A 17,629-nucleotide genomic window follows, 5' to 3' on the forward strand; every position below is an offset into this window, starting at 1 on the left:
GCCCACTTAGCCCTACTCCACCCGGTTCCGCCCCTCGGCCCCCAACCCGTTGGCGGGGCTTCGTGCTAGACTAGTTGTAGCTCCTTCAATCTGGCTTCTCAACTGCCATTGGCTGGGTTCTACACGGGCTCTGTCTTTCGAACCGGATAGCCACGCCCCCAAGAAAGACCACGCCCCTCCTCACCAACCTCCTTAGTTCTACTGAGTCCCGCCCCGCCTGCCGAGCTTCCCCACGACATTGGCTTAATTTCTCCCTCGACCCCGCCCCTGAGGACGACTCCTTACCGTCACTGGCAGGACCCGGCCTCGGACCCCGCCCCCTGATCGGCTCCCCGCTCCCATTGTCTCCGCAGATGCCGCCTGGTCTGGCTGTGGTGCTCTCGGTGTTCAGTTTTCGGAGGTTGCGCTCTTTCTCTGGACGGTGGAGCTGTTCCGCGGCAGGGAAGCAGCTTCCCAAGTTTGGGCGGCTCTTCATTCCTCTGTAGGACCCTGTTTGCTGAACCAGGGCGGCTGCAGCTATGTCCGCGCTGCGATCTCTTCTGCTTCTGCTTCCGCTGTGTCCCGGTCCTGGTTCTGGACCCGGGAGCGAGGCAAAGGTCACCCGGAGTTGCACTGAGACCCGGCAGGTGCTGGGAGCCCGGGGATATACCTTAAGCCTACTCCCTCCCGCCGTGATCTCAGGTGAGGAGAAAGAGGAAGACTAGAGAATTGGGGGCGAGGGAGGGGCGGGATGGATCCTCCTCAACTCACAGTAACTCTCTTCCCCTTTCAAAGTGACCATTATAATAGCCTTTTCATCCCATGTCCTTCTCCTGAACTTCCTTACCAGGCTCACAGTAACCCTCCTAGGAGTCCACATCACAGCTCCCTCACTCCACTCCTACCTCAGGACACCCTTTTCAGTAACAAGAGCCCTTCTCTGCTTTCTTCACAGCCCAATTTGCTCCCGTCGCTATTTCTAAGAGCCCCTTCCATGATAATATTTTCTTGCTTACCAAGTAACTCCACCCCTCCAAACCCCATTCTTTTCATAGAAGCTGTCCTGTAAGTCCTTCGAGGCCCAGAGTATGCGATGTTGGGGAGGTCACCTGGAGACTTTCTGATCCCTAATTTGGCCCATCACTGTTTGATCCCATAGCTAATGGCAATGGATTTGGGATGGGTGAGGGACAGTAAGGTGGGGGTAGGGTCAGGTGGGGATGAGAGGGCAGACAATGGAAAAGAGACCTGACAGAGCTGGAAGAGAAAGGCTAGCTCCCAAAGATCAGCAGGAGAAAGAAGGATTTCATGATATACTTCCCTCCATTTCTCCTCGTCTCTTCTGTCCAGGTGAGCACCTCCGGATCTGCCCCCAGGAGTATACCTGCTGTTCCAGTGAAATAGAGCAGAGGCTGACCTGGGAGACTGAGTCCATCTTCCGAAGCCTGGTAGAGGAGAGTGGCTCTTTTCTGGTTCACACACTGGATGTCCGACACAGAAAATTTGATGGTGAGGACTTGGGGTCCCCAAACCTGGCCTCTCCTTTCTGTGCTCATTACCCCAGGAAGCATCCTGTCCCCATTCCCTGTTCCATCTCTAAGGCGCCCCAGCCCTGGCTTAGCCCCCACCCCATCCCAGGCTCTCTCCAGGGTCCTGTGCCCCCCCACCCCCCGCCAGTTCCAGTCTGCCCAGGGCTCTGAGAGTTGCTCAATTTCTAACTCACCTATCTTTTCTCTCCCCATCCCTATCTCTTTCTGCCTTTGTCCTTTCACTTCCCATCCTTCTCTGGCCTAACCCCCACCTACCCCACACCACCACCCCACAACCACCCCTTTCTCTGGATTTGCCACAGAGGTTTTTCGAGAAGTGCTCTCATCTACTGAGCACTCCCTGACCCTGCTCTTCCACCGTTCCTATGGCCGCTTATATGCCCAGCACACCCCCATATTCAGTGGCCTGTTCTCCCAGCTGCGGGACTACTATGAGAGTTCCAGTGAGGGGTTAGATGATGCCTTGATGGATTTCTGGGCGCAGCTCCTGGAGAGAACATTTCCCCTGCTGCACCCACAGTACATCTTCTCTCCTGACTACCTGTTCTGCCTTACGCGTCTCTCCTCCTCTGCTGGTGACTCTCTGAAGCCTTTTGGGGACTCACCTCGCCGCCTCCACCTGCAGGTGAGGGACCCCAAGGCCTGAGCTTCAGCCGCCTCTGACCTGATGACCTCTGAACTGTGCACCACTCACCTCCAATCCAGTGACACCTCCTCCATGCCCCAGTCACCCCTCACTGGTGATTCCCCCTATCCTGGATGGCAGTCATCTCTGACCTGGTGACCCCTGTCTACAGCCCCAGTCACCTCTGCCTGACCCAGTGCTCCTTGGTCTCCTTTAATTGGACATTCTGTGCCCTAGTTTCATGCACTGAAACTAGTTTTAAATCTCTGACCCACTCACCTGCTCTTGGCCCCCAGCCACCTTTCTGCCACCTCCTCCCAAGTCCTAATATCTTGACTTCCTTTGGTTAAATTCAATGTGAGTTAGGCACTTAATAGTTGAGAAGGATTTTCATTTATGTTATTTCCTTTACTATCATCGTCACTCTACCAGGTAGGTAGTAGTGTCCCTATTTTACATATGAGAAAACAGATTCCCAGAGGCTAAGATCTCACAGCCAGTAAATGGTAGAGCTATGTGTCACACCCAGGTCTTTTGGCTTCAAGTTCATTGTTTGTTATGATACACAGTTCTTCCATTGCTTCCCAAGCTCAGTTTCCCCTGATCCTTCTAGACTGCAATTCCTTTGAGCCTCTTGAACCTGCCTCCCTGTACCACTTGACACTCTAACCACCCCAAGATAACCCCACAAACCTAACCACTACTGCTTGTCCTCTTGGTGCAATCTCTTGGCCCCAGTCTTGATTGAACCTCAACTGACCCCGTGGTTTTTCTCACCTTTCCATTCCTCCAGATAATTCGAGCCATGGTCGCTGCCCGGGCTTTTATTCTGGGCCTGGAGACTGGAAGAGATGTGGTCAGTGAGACCCTTAAGGTTAGAGGGGTCTGGGTTTGGGCAGGGTGGTGGGATGGAGAGGCAGAAATAGGAGAGGCCCCAGGAGGAAGAGTCGGGAGCCATCTGGCAGGAGAGTCTGGGGGCCTTCCCATATCAGCCTCCATGCCATGGCACCCCATGGTGAATTAGGAAGGAGGGGAGTGTAGGGAAGTCTCCCTTGTGTTATGATCCATGAGCTTCTCCTACCTCTGACCCACTGACCCTCTCCTGCCCTCTGACTACTCATCTCCCCAAACTCCCCGCCAGCCTCTGGGGGCCTGCGCATCTCCATAGCAGCCCAAGATTGTAGTACCTGCCCCCGTAGTTTCCTCCAGGACCCCTCAGTGGCCACTCAATAACAGATTCCTGGCTTAGCCTTCAAGGCCCTGACCTCTCGCCTTGCATCCTGTCTCCTCTGTCCTAACCATGATGCCCTCACTCTTGTCCTTGAACCTTTTGTCAGACCCCACTCTGCCTCTCTAATATCATCCCTTCCAAGAAGCAGTGTCTGCAACCTGGGCCCTATCAACCCCCCTTCTCAGGTGTGGCATTCTTGAGGTCTCCCCTGCTGCCACATGGTTCACCAACGCTGGATATTCACATCCGGCTCTCCATATAGAGGCTAAGGAAGGTGGAGAGGGATATTTGATTACCTTCTGTGCCCAGCACCAAGCTTGGCTGAGAGCAGCCATTGTGTTTGTGGATGACCCAGCTCTGTTCTCTGCCCACAGGTGCCAATGAATGAAGCCTGTAGGCGGGCTGTAATGCGGCTGACTGGCTGCCCACTTTGTCGGGGGGTCCCCTCACTGCCACCTTGCCGGGGCTTCTGCCTCAACGTAGCCTATGGCTGTCTCAGCCCCCAGGGACTGGATCCTGACTGGGGAACCTATCTGGGTGAGGGGATTCAGGAAAGCCTGGGAAGGCTGTCAGTTTTGGAGGTGGGTGGGTGGGGGAGGGAGTTTTAAGCCATATTGAGGGGGCCTCTTTTCAAGTGAGTTTCCCCCATCCAACACTTGCTGCTTCCCTCCAGAGTTTGTGGGAACATGCTAGTTCAGTGTCTCTTTGGCTGTCCCCTCATTTTGCTTCTCCTCCTCCTTCAAGACAGTCTCCTGTTCCTGGCTGAGAAGGTCCAGGGCCCCTTCTCCTTTGAGGGGGCAGCCCAGTCTATTGCAGTGAAGATCTCCGAGGGCTTGATGTTTCTGCAGGAAAACAGTGTGACCCTGTCAGCCCAGGTACAGGGGCAATGAGCAGGCTGGGGGTGTCAGCCTGGGGGTGCCAGAGACAGTAGAGGGTGTCAGCTCGAGGACAGGAAAGAGAAGGGTGGAGGTGAGGGCCTTGAGTTGGGGGAACAGCGTGGGTGTCAGGAGACACTGCAGGATATCTGGGGAGATTGGGGCACTGGAGCAGGGACACGTGTGGGTTTCACCGCAGCGTGACCCATATGGGTTCTCTTCCCCGTGTGGCAGGTGTTTCACCAATGTGGGACCCCTCCCCATGCACCGGCGCGCGCCCGCCGAGCCCCAGCGCCGCGGGAAGAGGTGGGCCGGCTCTGGGCCGCGGCGGCGGCGCTGGAGGAGCAACCCACGACGGTGACGGGCACCAGCCTGCCTCGCCTAGTGAGTGGGACGGGGCGGGCGAGCGGGCTGGCGGGTGGCCGGCGGGGCGCGCTCCAGCTGCCGCCGCTCTCTGCCCGCCCAGGTGTGGGAGCTCCGCGAGCGACTGGGCCGCGTGAGGGGCTTCTGGGCTGGACTGCCCCTGACGGTGTGCGGAGACCCCCGCATGGCGGCGGACATTTCGCAGGAGGCGGCGCCCTGCTGGACCGGAGCTGGGCGGGGCCGGTGAGACCTGGGCGGTGGCTGCAGCGGGCGAGCCAACTCCGGGGTCGGGTTGGGCCGGGCCCGGCGGTAGCTTCGGGGCTACTCTGCACGCAGGTACATGTCGCCAGTGGTCGGGGGCTCCCTGTCAGAGCAGCTCGACAACCCAGAGCTGGATGTGGAAACTTCGAGCCCCGACGTCCAGACGCGGAGGCGGCGGCTGCAGCTTCGGACGGCCACGATCAGGATGCGGGCGGCCGCCCTGGGTCACGACCTGGAACTGGAGGACTCGGGTGAGCCCAGGGCGCCCCGGGCCTCGCCCTCCGGGCCTCCGGAAACCCAGCCTGGGCCCCGCCCACTGCCCTCAGCCCCACCCCTCGCATCTGGCTCAGCTGTCATTCATTCATTCACTTGTTCGTTTAAGGCGCGTTTACTGAACACTCGCCTCAAAGGTGAGGGAAGGAAGGCTGGTGAGGGTCCCTCCTTTCATTCCTGGCCCAATGGGGGAGACACCGAAACATCTTTACAGAAAGCTTCTCAGGAGTGACATGCTATGGATTGGGGAGGGCGGGCAGCCTGGAGGAGTTGGAGAAGCAGGTGGGGAAGCCGTTGGGCTGGCTCCCCAAGTCAGTTTGCCAGAGAAGCAAGGCACTGACGTTCATTTTTCTCTTGCACTTGTCTATCCTGTCTTTCCTACCCCACCCCACCCGACTCCACCCCACCCCACCCCACCCCGTTTGCATCTGCTCGTTGCTTCTGTGTAAGTCTTCTTTCTCTGTCTTCCCTGTTTATCCTCTCTCCTCATCTGTCCGTCTCCCTCTTTTCTGTCTGTCTCCTGTCTCTTCATCGCCTTCTCTAATTCTGCGTCTTATCTCTCTCCCTTCCTGCCTGTCACTTTCTCCCTCCCAATTTCCATCTCTACCTGTGTCTCTCCTGCCTCCCTTCTTCTTTGTTTTTAATCTGAGTTCTCTTCCTACTTGTGTGTGTCTCTTTCCCAACCTTATCTCTGACCCGCTCCCTTTTTACAGATGAGGATGCCAGTGGTTCTGGAGGGGGCCAGCATTATGCGGATGACTGGATGGCCAGGGCAGGAGCTGTGGCACCGCCAGCTAGGCTTCCTCGCCCTCCTCGAAGGGATGGCGCTGGGGGCAAAGTAGGTGTCCTTGTCCACCACAACAGGGGCAGGGGCAGCTCTGGGGGTTCATCTCTCTGTTTTCACACCCAGCCCGTCCTCATTCTCATCCTCTCAGTCCTGGCTCTGCTTGGACCTCGATAACATGGGAGGGGTGCCCTAGCATCAGAAGGGTTCACGGCCTTTCCCCTCCTCCCTTGACAGCTGGGTTGGGGGAGGAGTTGAAGGGGGCTGCAGAGAGGGTAGAGAAGGGACTTTTTGGGTGAATGGCTGGGGCCCCAAATTCAGGAGATTTTCATTGGTGGGTTGGGGATGGGGGTGTTCACAATATTTATTTTTTCATTTAGTGTCTTGGGGGAGGGGCTGGGGGTATTTATTTAGCAAGGAGGTATGGTCTCTCCAGCCAAGCCTTTACAGTTGGGCCAGTGATTGGCCCCAACAAGGAGAAAGGGAAGAGTTTTAGAGTTGCAGTTGGGGATGTGTTTGAAGGAAGCTGGAAGTGGGGAGGGGTAGGGGCACCCAGTCTCAGAACTGGATAAAGCTGGGTGCTGATAGGGTGCAGGGCAGGGACAGGGTTATATGTGAATAGGATGTCAGGATCCATGGACCTGGGTGCTGTTGAGTTTTCCCATCAATTTCTTAAAGATAGCAAAAAATAAGTAAATGAATCTTATGACCTCTGCTAGCCACATTTTTCACAAGCTTCCTCATTTCATGTTTCAGTATTTGACTCAGTGTTTACAAATAAATGGCTAATTGGACCCTATGTGTGACTTTCTGTACCTTCAGCATCCCCTCCCTGAGCCCTGGCTCCTGGCAGAGGCCCCAGAGCCTCTGTGACCAGCTCCTCTGCCTGCTTCTCTCTTTTGGAATCTGTCCCCTGGGGTTGCATTTGGGCAAGTTGTCCACCCTCCCGTTCTGAGCACCTTCCTCTGTAAATGGGAGAACTGTGGGGACTGGCAAAGTTCTTTGAACACGAGGCATCATTAATATTACCATACCTTGCCTGCATGGTGGGGGCCCCTGTTCTCTGTGTGTCAGTCTCTGGCACCCTTGTCACATCCTTGACAATGTCTGCTTTGAACTCTTGTCTGTTACTTTCTCCTTCTTAACTTCTTTCTTTCTGTCACCTGAATGAATCTTTTGTTCTGCCGAAAGCCCAGAGGAAAAGGTGTAATTGATTCCTAAGTGTAAACGGAGGTAGAAGTGGTGTCTTCCAAGGGCGGGCTGGGTGCCCTGACGGAGAAGGCAAGATGCAAGGAGGAAGAGACTAGAGAGTGATCAAAGCCGAAAGCAGCTGCAAGGGACTGGCGGGACAAAGGGAGGGAGGGGGAGGAGCCTGGGCGCTGAGAAAGTTTATGGGGAAAGTTGAGCTGAGCTAGGAGTGGGGCGGTGGCTGCAGCAGGCGGGCAGCAGGGCCAGACTCGGCTTTCCTTGCTGCTGCTCAGGTGACCTGGTGAGTGGGCACATGAAGCTGAGGCCGCAGCCAGCGGGGGGCTCTAGAACTTATGGGAGGAGGCTTGGGGAGGTCATAGATCCTCAGAGGGCGCCAACCAAGGGCTGGCGGCAGACTGAGCAGTCATCAAAGCTGGAGGGACCGGCTGGGATCAGAGTAACAGGAGGAGACGGATGGAAGCAATAGAAGAAATCTGGACAGGGGAGGGAGTCCTTCCTGTGGGGGGCTGGTTCCTGGGAGCTGTTTCGGTGGGGTAATGCCAGAGGGAGCAGGTCTCTAGGTAGCAAGTGTGGGTTCTCTCTGCATGGGGTTACTCCCGCCTTATCCTAGAAGGGTGTTGTCGGAGCTGTGGCCTGTGATTGTGGGTTGTAATCTGAAGGGATGAGTCTGGACTCTCAGAGGAAGCAGAGGACCTGGGAAGAACTTGAAACTCAGTGTTTTTGTCTGTCTTTTGATATCTTGTGCAGCAGAGTCTCCCCCTCCCTCTCGTTCTCTCTCTCCAGCCCCACCCTGTCAATCATCTCTGAAGATCCACTGGGGTTGGCAAGTGGGAAGGGGGTGTCAAGGGGTCTGGGCTTCACAAGTAATCCCACGTCCACCTGAGCCCTGCACACACTGGGGGCTGCCCCATGCTGAGAGTTCTGTGAGGAAGAAGAGATGCCCGAATTCGGATGAGATGGCTGACTCCTACTCATTACAAAGTTGCTTCTGCAGGCTGACCTCTCTGGGCTCATCAGGCTGTGCCCTGTCTGACCTTCATTCCCTCCTTACGGCTGCCCCAGTCAGCTTCAGAATGGGGCTGGCCCTTCATCCCCATCTGTCACAGATGAAAGCGCTCAGGAGGAAGCCTGCGAAGGCCAACTCACTGTCATATGAGCGGATTGGTCGGTTTGTCTCACAGAGTCTCTGTCTTTCTCCCCACATGTCCCAACCCCTGAGGCCCAGGGAGAAACTAGGTGGGGACTGGGGGAACTGGAGGCTGTCAGGAGAGGAGTAGTTGAGGGGCCACCTGGAAGATGTGGGTGTAGAAAGCACACACCCCTGGCCTCAGGCTCCTACTCCCTGAAAAAGAGACGGCAACAGGAGAGAAGGCTCTACCCTCTCCTTAGACTCCCTTCCTTCCCCCCTCATTTCCCTTCTAGACGCTGACCAAAGCAAAATCGGCTAATCCAGGGGGCAGACAAAACCAGAACTGCGAGCAGGCCTGGGGAATGACCCCCCGATCTCGAACCAGCGCCTTCTGCAGCTGCACGGCTGTTGCCAGCTGTCCCTGCCTCTGTGCCTGGCCTGTGCCCTGTCCCTCTCTAGCACTACCCTTCCCTCTGCCACATGGGCCCCCTGTCTCCAACCAGGACCATGTGCCTCCGGGGGCCTTGGAGCCTGGGGGTGGCTCTGGGCATCTTCATGACCATCGGATTTGCCCTCCAGTTCTGGGGGGGCCCCTTCCAGAGGAGGTGAGTTCCCATCTTGTCCTGAGACCCAATAGATGTCCCCCACTTGTTCCTCCCCATCCTACCTGGGGCTGTGACTCTTGGGGACTCAGGAGGCTCTGTGCCCTCTGTCTTTGCTCCACAAGACCCCCACCCACCTGCTGGTGAGGGACAGGACACTTCCTTTCTCATGTCTCCCCAGGGTACCTGGGCTGCAGCTTCAACAGCCCTGGGCCCAGTCCCTGGAACCAGCTGTTCCATCCTGCCAACCCCTTCAGCGACTCGTTTTCCTGAAGACGCATAAATCTGGGAGCAGCTCTGTGCTAAGCCTGCTTCATCGCTATGGGGACCGGCACGGGCTGCGCTTCGCCCTCCCTGTCCGCTACCAGTTTGGCTACCCAAGGCTTTTCCAGGCCTCTCGGGTCAAAGGCTACCGCCCTCAGGATGGAGACACCCAGCTCCCCTTCCACATCCTCTGTCATCACATGAGGTTCAACCTGAAAGAGGTGAGGGGTATGGAGGGCTGGGTGGGGCTAGAGATAGAGGGCCCTAGGTGGGGGCTCCCCAAGATCCCTTCACTCAGATGGTGGGCATGGGGGCCACAAGGTGAGATTAGTTACCTCTCTTCAGCTGACTCTTCCCCAGTGGTTTTTGGGAGTCAAAGTTCTGCCCTCCCCACTCGGGAGTTCACTCCAGCTCTCTCCTCAGTCAGTTTCTCCCCTTAGTATCCTGCTCTGAAGACTCCAACCCCCCCCCCAAACTTTCCCTCCAGATGCCCCTTGCCCTTCCTTGTTGGTCCTTCCACCGACACGACCAGGGCCCAGCACTGCTCAGCACTGCCTTCTGACCTGTCTTCCTCTCCCTTCTTTAACACATCTGCCAGACTTAAGGAGCAGCTAAATGCCAAGCCCTAGCCCAGCCCTGACCACTCCTGTCAGCCTCAGTTCTAAAGACGTGTGCATGCACTTACATGCTCATCTGTACACACACAGGAACCTGAGCGCTCTTGGAGGAAGAGAACAAAGGTGCAAATGAAAACATACAGAGAGGAAACAAAACTTTCACTGAATACTGAGTGCTGGGTACTAATCTTACTATCACCTTGCCAGGAAGGCATTATAAATGTCTCCATTGCAGAGATGAGATCAAGTCTCAGAGAGACCAGGTGACTGGCCTCCATCAACAGATAGCAGCAGAGCTAGGATTTGAATCTATCTGCTCCAAGAACCCATCTGCTCCAAAGTCAAAGTGCCTTCTGTGGCATGTGTGGGTGGATACATGTGTTTGTATTCGGAACTGTGAGGACAATATCCGTGAAAAGAGGTGGGGCTTTCTGAAGAGGTGGGTTTTAAGGGGGGCTGTGGGCATGACTTACTAAAGAGAGTATCAGGAGTTCGTGGAGCAAAACATAGGCAAAGACGTGGTTATGGTGGTGCTGGTATGTGTGAGAGAAAGGGGGTGGGGATGTGTGTGGAGGTGGTAGAACTTGAGTGGGAGCTGCAAGATACTCCTATTGAGGCTGGAGCTGGAGCAAGTAGCTAAGAAGCATGAGAGTGATCTAATGGGCAGCCAGGGGCCACAGCGAGTGAGGCGATGGCAGTGATCTTTGAGGCACATTTCTCCAGGGGTTAGGATGATGACCTTCATCGTCACCACCATTCACTGAGTACCTACCATGTTCCATGCGCTTCCACATTCTTCAACGCAAGTATTAACTCTGATTTATAGATGGAGGAAAGAATGCTCTGAGAAGTTCAAAGTTACATAACTGGCAAATGGCTGACCTGGGATTTTATTCCAGGTCTACCTGATGCCACAGACTGTTCTTGATACTGTTCTCCTTTGCCCTCAAAAAGATACACAGTTCACAGGCTCTGCCCTGCAGGCATGCCCTAGGGGCAGATTGGAGGACATCATGTCAGGGAGACAGGTTCAACAACAGAAGCCAGTTCAGAGGCAGAAACCCTTAGGGGTGCCCAGGAGTTGGATCTGCCTACAGTACCATGTTAGGGTATGGCTCAGCCCAAATCCCACTTTCTTCTTGCTGAGAAGTGGGATCACATGTCCCTGGCCTCAGGGCAGCAGCCTACCAAATGGCCACAACCCCAGTGCCCAGTCCAGGGTTATCTTTTGCTCTCCAAGATGACTCAGAGCCCAGAAGTGTCCTGTCCTTCAGCCATCCTGGACTTGCCCTGCTGACCTGACACCTATATCTGAGCAGCATTATGATTGCCTGCTTCCTCTCTCTTTGCTGCCAGTGACTCCTCCCCACTAACCACCTTCAAGGAGCTCTGGGGCCAGTTCCTTTCTTGGAGCTGTGACCAAGAGTCTCAGGTAGGCACTTATTAGGTTTTTGTTGGAGAAGTGGACACAAGAGTTTGATGCCTAGAGGTTTTACTGACCAAGGCAGATAGAAAGGCCCAAGGAAAGGAATGTTTGCCAAGAGCGTCTCATGTTCCAGGTACCTTCAGAACCTTCATCTCATGTAACCTCCAAAATCAGCTGGGAAGTTATGAGTAACCCCATTTTACAGATAAGCAAATTGAGTGTCACAGACATTGAGTAATTTGCCCAGGATCCATCAGCTAGTGAAGGAGCTGGGGGTTCCCAGCAGAGCTGTTGGAAGACATGAGAGGCTGCGGGATCAGCAGGCACTGGGCTTGCTCTTAGTTTCTCTCTGGCCCAGTCCTTTCTCCCTATGTCTGTTTTCTCTGCAGGTACTTCAGGTCATGCCTTCTGACAGCTTCTTCTTTTCCGTTGTCCGAGACCCAGCGGCTCTTGCTCGCTCTGCCTTCTCCTACTATAAATCCACCTCATCGGCTTTCCGCAAGGCCCCGTCCTTGGCTGCCTTCCTGGCCAATCCTCGAGCCTTCTACCGGCCTGGGGCCCGTGGGGACCACTACGCACGCAACTTGTTATGGTTTGACTTTGGCCTCCCCTTACCGCCAGAGATGATGACCAAGAGAGGGAATCCTCATCTCCCCCGAGAACCCACCCCCCGACAGCTGCATGTCTTGCCTTCTGGCGCTGACCCTCGAGCCCACACCCTGGAACCCAGTGCTCTCTTCCATCCTGCTGCCACTGTTGCTGATGGTCACAGCCAGATGTCTAGCCCTGCCTCTTTAAATGTGGGGTCTCCATCCTTCATCCAGTGGAACCTGGCTTGGCTGGACTCTGTTTTTGACCTGGTTTTAGTGGCTGAGTACTTTGACGAGTCATTGGTTCTGCTGGCAGACGCCCTGTGTTGGAGTCTGGATGATGTTGTGGGCTTCATGCACAACGCCCAGGCTGGAGGTGTGCATGGCAGAAGCACTGTCAGTGACGGCGGGCTGACTGCTGAGGACAGGCAGCTCACTGCACGGGCCCGAGCCTGGAACAACCTGGACTGGGCTCTCTATGTTCATTTCAACCACAGTCTGTGGGCACGAATAAAGCAATATGGCCAGAGTCGGCTGGAGAGTGCTGTGGCACAGCTCCGGGCTCGCCGAGAAGCCCTGGCTAAACACTGCCTTGTAGGAGGTGAGGCTTTAGAACCCAAATACATCACTGACCGACAGTTCCGCCCTTTCCAGTTTGGGTCAGGTAAGGTTTTGGGTTATGTACTTCGGAGTGGACTGAGCCTCCAAGACAGGGAGGAGTGTGAGCGCCTGGCTACTCCTGAGCTACAGTACAAGGACAAGTTAGATGCCAAGCAGTTTCCCCCAGCTGTCTCTCTGCCCCTCAAGACTTAAAGGCTTCTCTGCCCCTAGGCATCAGACCACTAAGTCTTAGGCTGAGGAGCAGCTAAGCTACACGTGATGAGTATGGGGGCAGCCAAATACACTTCTGCTTTCTTCAGAAAGCATGTCTGCTCCCTAGAGGAATGGAACTTTGCACAGATGTAGGCCCCCAGTCCCCCAGCCACTGCCAAGGAATCCCAGTTGTTCAGCAACTAGCAGCCCCCATTTTGTCCCACCCCCTTTCTAGCCCCAGGCAGATCCGATCAGCGTCAAAAGCCCCTAGAGGAGCAAACCATGGTGTAAGCCAGAGAAAGTTTGGGAAATGGTGGATTGGAATAATGTGTCCATTTCTTTCCGAAATATTTGCTACCGGGCTATGCGTTTCACTATAAAATGTTTGTTGAATGAATAAATAATTTGAAACTTCGACCTGCTTTACGAATAGCTGAAAGGTAAGGGGATGGCGCATCTTACTGGGAGAAGCGGGGCTGGAGGGGGTTTTCTTACTTTTCTAAGAAGTAGTGAAGTGCTGTAGTGCCCCCTGAATGCCTCCAGCGGCAGCCAGAACCCCGACGGAGCCCGCCCCTCTCCTCCGCGGTCGGGTCACCCAGAGATTGGAAGGCCACGCCCCTTCCTTTCCGCTTCCGGTCTCTCCAGTCATTCGGCCCCGCAGCCCGGCTCCGGCCCCGCGGGGTCTCGGTTCCGGGTTCGTTGCCCCGGTTCCCGGCCCGGGCTGGTCCCTCGGGCCGGCTTGACCGGGCGCAGCACCAGCCGGGTATCGGGACACCCGGCCCACCCCAGCGGCCCCTCGACCTCCGCTGCCCGACCCACCTCGCCCCGGCCCGCGCCGTCCTCGCCGTCCCATGGAGTCCCAGTGCGACTACTCCATGTACTTCCCGGCCGTACCGCTGCCGCCGCGCGCGGAGCTGGCGGGGGACCCGGGCCGGTACCGGGCACTGCCCCGGCGCAACCATCTCTACCTGGGGGAAACTGTCCGCTTCCTGCTGGTGCTGCGCTGCCGGGGTGGCGCGGGGTCCGGCGCGGGGGGCGGTGCGGGCTTGGGCTCCCGAGGGGCCTGGGCAGAGCTGGCAACCGCCCTTGCCGCCCTGGCCTCGGTCAGCGCCGGGGACGCGGCGTCCGGGGGAGGTGGCACCGGAGACCAGGATTCCGAACCCCCCGGGGGTGGAGATCCTGGCGGTGGGGGGTTGTTTCGCAGCTGCAGCCCACTCCTCACCCATGGCCCGGGTCCTGCTACCTCAGGGGGAGCGACCACGGTAAGGAGCTTGGGATGACAACAGCACAGGACGGAGGGGCGGCTTGCTGGGCTCCAAAGACTGGAGGGGAAGGACGCCAGGGGCCTGAAGCAGCGGCAGATGATGGATGAGAAGGGAGGTACCGCAGATTCTTAAAGGGAAGGCTGCAGGCTGCCTTTTTGACTCTATCCTGCCCTCTTCACCCCTTTCACAACCCCAGCTGCCTGTGGAGGAACCAATTGTGTCCACAGATGAGGTCATCTTCCCACTCACCGTGTCACTGGACAGATTGCCCCCAGGGACACCTAAGGCCAAGGTAAGATTGGCAAGGGGTGGAGCTGTCAGCCAAATTCACACTCCCTTTATAAGGCCAGGCTGGCTGTCTCTCCTCTTGACTGTGGTCCTATGTCCCCCTGTGCTCAGATTGTAGTAACCGTGTGGAAGAGGGAGGTTGAGGCACCAGAGGTCAGAGATCAAGGCTACTTGCGCTTACTGCAGACCCGATCTCCTGGGGAGACCTTCCGGGGCGAGCAGAGTGCTTTCAAGGCCCAAGGTGGGGGAGAATGCGGAGAGGAAATGCTAGTCTAGAACCGTGGATCAGAGGTGAGGTCGGTGCCCAGCCCATCAGCCTTTGCCTCCGCCCTCTCCTGCAGTGAGCACCCTGCTGACACTACTGCCCCCTCCTGTTCTGAAATGCCGCCAGTTCACTGTGGCTGGAAAACACTTGACCGTGCTCAAGGGTGAGTAGATGGGTGACTCAGGTCTTGGATAGTAGCAAGGGCATTGGGTGGCAGTTACTCAGGTGAGGCTGGTGGGGATAGGTTCGTTTCGAGGAGATGGTAAATATAGGGTCTGAGGGGTCCAGATACTCTGAGCTGAGCTGGGTACCTCCCACAGTGCTGAACGGCTCGTCCCAGGAGGAAATTTCCATCTGGGACATCCACATTCTCCCAAACTTCAATGCCAGTTATCTACCTGTCATGCCTGATGGCTCTGTGCTTCTGGTGGACAATGTCTGGTGAGGTCCTGGGGAAGGGCAGGGCCACAAAGTGGTGGGGATGGAAGCAGGGTCAGGAGCCCGGCAGGGCAAGAGCCAGCTCTGTTCATCTTTCTTCTGAACTAGTCACCAGTCTGGGGAGGTCTCCATGGGCTCCTTCTGCCGGCTCCCTGGCACATCTGGCTGCTTCCCCTGCCCGCTTAGTGCCCTGGAGGAACACAACTTCCTGTTTCAGCTGAGAGCGGGTGAGCAGCCCCCTCCCGGGGCCAAGGAGGTGAGTACAAGGGGCTGGCTGTTGAAGGAAAAAGGTTAAGACAAAGCAGAGGGAAAGGCAGGGGAGAAGGGGGGAGGGACAGTGTGACTAAGTATGAGAAGGGACCTCTGATACCTGTGAGTGTACCCTGTGTCCTTTGCACAGGGCCTAGAAGTTCCCCTGATTGCTGTGGTTCAGTGGTCTACCCCAAAGCTGCCCTTCACCCAGAGCATCTACACCCACTACCGGTGAGTTTGTGGGACCACCCCAACTAGGCACCATCCCGTCCACCTTTGTCCTGCATCACACATCCTGCTTCCCTCTCACTGCTCTCAGACTGCCTAGCATCCGCCTAGACCGCCCGTGCTTTGTGATGACTGCTTCTTGTGAGTCCCCTGTTCGGACCTATGAGCGTTTCACTGTCACCTACACGCTGCTCAACAATCTCCAAGACTTTCTTGCTGTGAGGCTTGTGTGGACCCCAGAGCACGCACAGGCTGGTAGGTCCACTGCCAGGCTCTGGGACCTTATCCAAAAGGCAAGGAGGGGAAAGGAAGAAGTCATGGGGGTGACTGGCTTGTGGCAGGCGGCTTCAGCTCTTTACTGGGATGGTCTCCATATGGTAACAGATGGAGAGTTCAGAGAGGCAGTGAAGCAGGTGATGTTAAGGACACTGACCCGGGTGCTGGGCTCCTTGGTATGTTTGGTTTCTGTCTTTGTCTCTCCCATTTACTAGCTGTATGACTATGGGTAGCTTACTTAACCTCTCTGAGGCTCAGATTCCTCATCTGTAATGCAGAGAAATAATACCTCATGGGGTTGTTATGGTGATTTAATAATTTAATATATGGTTAGAATAGACCTCAGCACACAGTATTAGCTATTGTTACTTACAAAATTTAGCAAAAGATAACATATACTCATTTACTCCACAGAGTGGCTTTGAGGACCAAATGAGACCCAGCTCAGGAAAGCCCTTTGCGAACCAAGGAACACTGCACAGATGTGTTCACTGTCACCATTTCTGCCCCCAGGAAAGCAGCTGTGTGAGGAGGAGCGCCGGGCCATGCAGGCGGCCCTGGACTCCATTGTCTGCCACACGCCCCTCAACAACCTTGGCTTTTCCCGGAAGGGCAGTGCGCTCACCTTCAGTGTGGCCTTCCAAGCTCTAAGGACAGGGCTCTTCGAGGTAGGCTGAGCTGGACGGGGTGGGCTAAGGGGGTGCTGAATGTTGAGGTGGGAGGAGGCAGAGCCACCTGTTTCTGTGGATGAAATCGATGGGGGGCACTGATTTCAAAAGCTGGGCAGGGGGAAGGTGGTATTTGGATCCAATACTTGGCCTAGCATGTGGGGAAGGTGATTTGAAAGGAGAGCTGGGGCCTGGAAGCTGAGCTGATTCTCTGTGTCTCCATCACAGCTGAGCCAGCACATGAAACTGAAGCTGCAGTTCACTGCCAGCGTGTCCCATCCTCCACCCGAGGCCCGACCCCTCTCTCGCAAGAGCAGCCCCAGCAGCCCTGCCGTCCGGGACTTGGTGGAGAGGCACCAGGCTAGCCTGGGCCGCTCTCAGTCCTTCTCCCACCAACAGCCCTCCCGCAGCCACCTCATGAGGTATGGAACCACCGGAGGGGTGGCAGCCGGAGTTGGCGGGAGCAGGAAGGGGTCCTGGGCTCTGACTAGAGCCCACAGCCTCTGCCTTCCTCCAGGTCAGGCAGTGTGATGGAGCGCAGGGCCATCACACCCCCTGTGGCCTCTCCTGTGGGCCGCCCCCTCTATCTGCCCCCGGACAAGGCTGTGCTCTCTCTGGACAAGATTGCCAAGCGCGAGTGCAAGGTCCTGGTGGTGGAGCCTGTCAAGTAGCACCCTGCTGGCTCTCCTCCCTTACACTCCCAGAAATCCTGAAAGCCCCTGAGCGGGTCCTCACTCCAGGCTGTGCCTCCCGCTGTGGGTGAGGAGGCCCAAGGGCTGGCCGCCTGTCTGTGTCTGCTGATGAGGGACGAGGGAAGAAGCTGTGAAATGGGCGAGTATGGCTGCAGCACGAAACCAAGAGTATTTCCCTAACTTCCTGGGGCGGCTGGCCCCACCCCTCGGCCAGGGCAAGGGCTCCAAGTGCTCCCTTGCCCCCCACCTTGTACCTTGGTTCTAAGTTTACAAAGTGTTTTCCTCAGTCCTAGTGAGTTCTTTCCCGCCTCTGATACTCCCACCCACCCACCTGCAGGGCTGAAATTAGAGGGTGGTGGTGGTAAAGGGACCCTGACAATGACCCTCCTGTCTCAGGGGTCAGGGGAGATAGCAAGGTGGCCTCCCCGGCCCCTCATGTTTACGTTTGCAGCCCAAAGCACTTTAAGTTGTGTGGGGTTTTTTTGTCTGTCTTTTTTTTTTTGGTCTGTCTGTTCCTGTAACTTATTCTCCAACTACTGCTTCCAACTGAAATAAGACTATTAAATGCCTGTTCAGGAGGGAGAAAAATGACTGTCATTTGTGTTTTGGTGGCAGAAGTCAAGACCAGGGGTTCAGAATACAGCTCCCCTCAGCTGCCTTACTGAC

The 17,629-nt window shown here is 56.1% G+C and overlaps 3 protein-coding genes across 7 annotated transcripts; all 3 read left to right on the top strand.

Moving 5' to 3' along the window:
- The first annotated feature begins 304 nt into the window (after positions 1–304).
- On the top strand, positions 305–6,735 carry GPC2 (glypican 2). 2 transcript variants are annotated; one of them, XM_036904656.2, is made up of 10 exons: positions 308–681; positions 1,330–1,488; positions 1,832–2,154; positions 2,948–3,028; positions 3,760–3,922; positions 4,130–4,260; positions 4,495–4,644; positions 4,727–4,866; positions 4,960–5,135; positions 5,871–6,735. In XM_036904656.2, exons 1-10 carry the CDS (start codon positions 519–521, stop codon positions 6,116–6,118), a joined length of 1,734 nt encoding a protein of 577 aa, XP_036760551.2. In that variant the 5' UTR covers positions 308–518; the 3' UTR covers positions 6,119–6,735. The 2 variants fall into 2 exon arrangements, with proteins under 2 accessions (XP_057343309.1, XP_036760551.2); XM_057487326.1 differs by lacking the exon at positions 5,871–6,735 and having other exon boundaries at positions 305–681; positions 4,960–5,545.
- GAL3ST4 (galactose-3-O-sulfotransferase 4) lies at positions 5,807–13,008 on the top strand. 2 transcript variants are annotated; one of them, XM_057487328.1, is made up of 4 exons: positions 5,807–5,995; positions 8,573–8,884; positions 9,063–9,366; positions 11,578–13,008. In XM_057487328.1, exons 2-4 carry the CDS (start codon positions 8,760–8,762, stop codon positions 12,589–12,591), a joined length of 1,443 nt encoding a protein of 480 aa, XP_057343311.1. In that variant the 5' UTR covers positions 5,807–5,995; positions 8,573–8,759; the 3' UTR covers positions 12,592–13,008. The 2 variants fall into 2 exon arrangements, with proteins under 2 accessions (XP_057343311.1, XP_057343310.1); XM_057487327.1 differs by lacking the exon at positions 5,807–5,995 and adding an exon at positions 7,301–7,430.
- Positions 13,009–13,213: 205 nt separating this feature from the next.
- TRAPPC14 (trafficking protein particle complex subunit 14) lies at positions 13,214–17,551 on the top strand. Of its 3 annotated transcripts, none has more exons than XM_036904660.2 (11): positions 13,214–13,853; positions 14,053–14,148; positions 14,256–14,385; positions 14,486–14,572; positions 14,730–14,850; positions 14,956–15,103; positions 15,248–15,330; positions 15,419–15,582; positions 16,117–16,271; positions 16,500–16,693; positions 16,789–17,551. In XM_036904660.2, exons 1-11 carry the CDS (start codon positions 13,443–13,445, stop codon positions 16,940–16,942), a joined length of 1,743 nt encoding a protein of 580 aa, XP_036760555.1. In that variant the 5' UTR covers positions 13,214–13,442; the 3' UTR covers positions 16,943–17,551. The 3 variants fall into 3 exon arrangements, with proteins under 3 accessions (XP_036760555.1, XP_036760556.1, XP_036760557.1); XM_036904661.2 differs by having other exon boundaries at positions 15,034–15,103; XM_036904662.2 differs by lacking the exon at positions 14,256–14,385 and having other exon boundaries at positions 13,782–13,853.
- Positions 17,552–17,629: the final 78 nt, after the last annotated feature.

Source organism: Manis pentadactyla, chromosome 10 (genome assembly GCF_030020395.1).
Source record: "Manis pentadactyla isolate mManPen7 chromosome 10, mManPen7.hap1, whole genome shotgun sequence".
Taxonomy (NCBI): domain Eukaryota; kingdom Metazoa; phylum Chordata; class Mammalia; order Pholidota; family Manidae; genus Manis; species Manis pentadactyla.

Coding starts and splice junctions, on each gene's coding strand:
- TRAPPC14 (XM_036904660.2), top strand. CDS start 13,443: ATGGAGTCCCAGTGCGACTACTCCATGTACTTCCCGGCCGTACCGCTG. Junction 14,386..14,485: donor GAGTGCTTTCAAGGCCCAAG/GTGGGGGAGAAT, acceptor CCTCTCCTGCAG/TGAGCACCCTGCTGACACTA. Junction 14,573..14,729: donor ACACTTGACCGTGCTCAAGG/GTGAGTAGATGG, acceptor TACCTCCCACAG/TGCTGAACGGCTCGTCCCAG.
- GAL3ST4 (XM_057487328.1), top strand. CDS start 8,760: ATGGGCCCCCTGTCTCCAACCAGGACCATGTGCCTCCGGGGGCCTTGG. Junction 8,885..9,062: donor GGGGGCCCCTTCCAGAGGAG/GTGAGTTCCCAT, acceptor ATGTCTCCCCAG/GGTACCTGGGCTGCAGCTTC. Junction 9,367..11,577: donor TGAGGTTCAACCTGAAAGAG/GTGAGGGGTATG, acceptor TTTTCTCTGCAG/GTACTTCAGGTCATGCCTTC.
- GPC2 (XM_057487326.1), top strand. CDS start 519: ATGTCCGCGCTGCGATCTCTTCTGCTTCTGCTTCCGCTGTGTCCCGGT. Junction 4,645..4,726: donor GCACCAGCCTGCCTCGCCTA/GTGAGTGGGACG, acceptor CTGCCCGCCCAG/GTGTGGGAGCTCCGCGAGCG. Junction 4,867..4,959: donor ACCGGAGCTGGGCGGGGCCG/GTGAGACCTGGG, acceptor CTCTGCACGCAG/GTACATGTCGCCAGTGGTCG.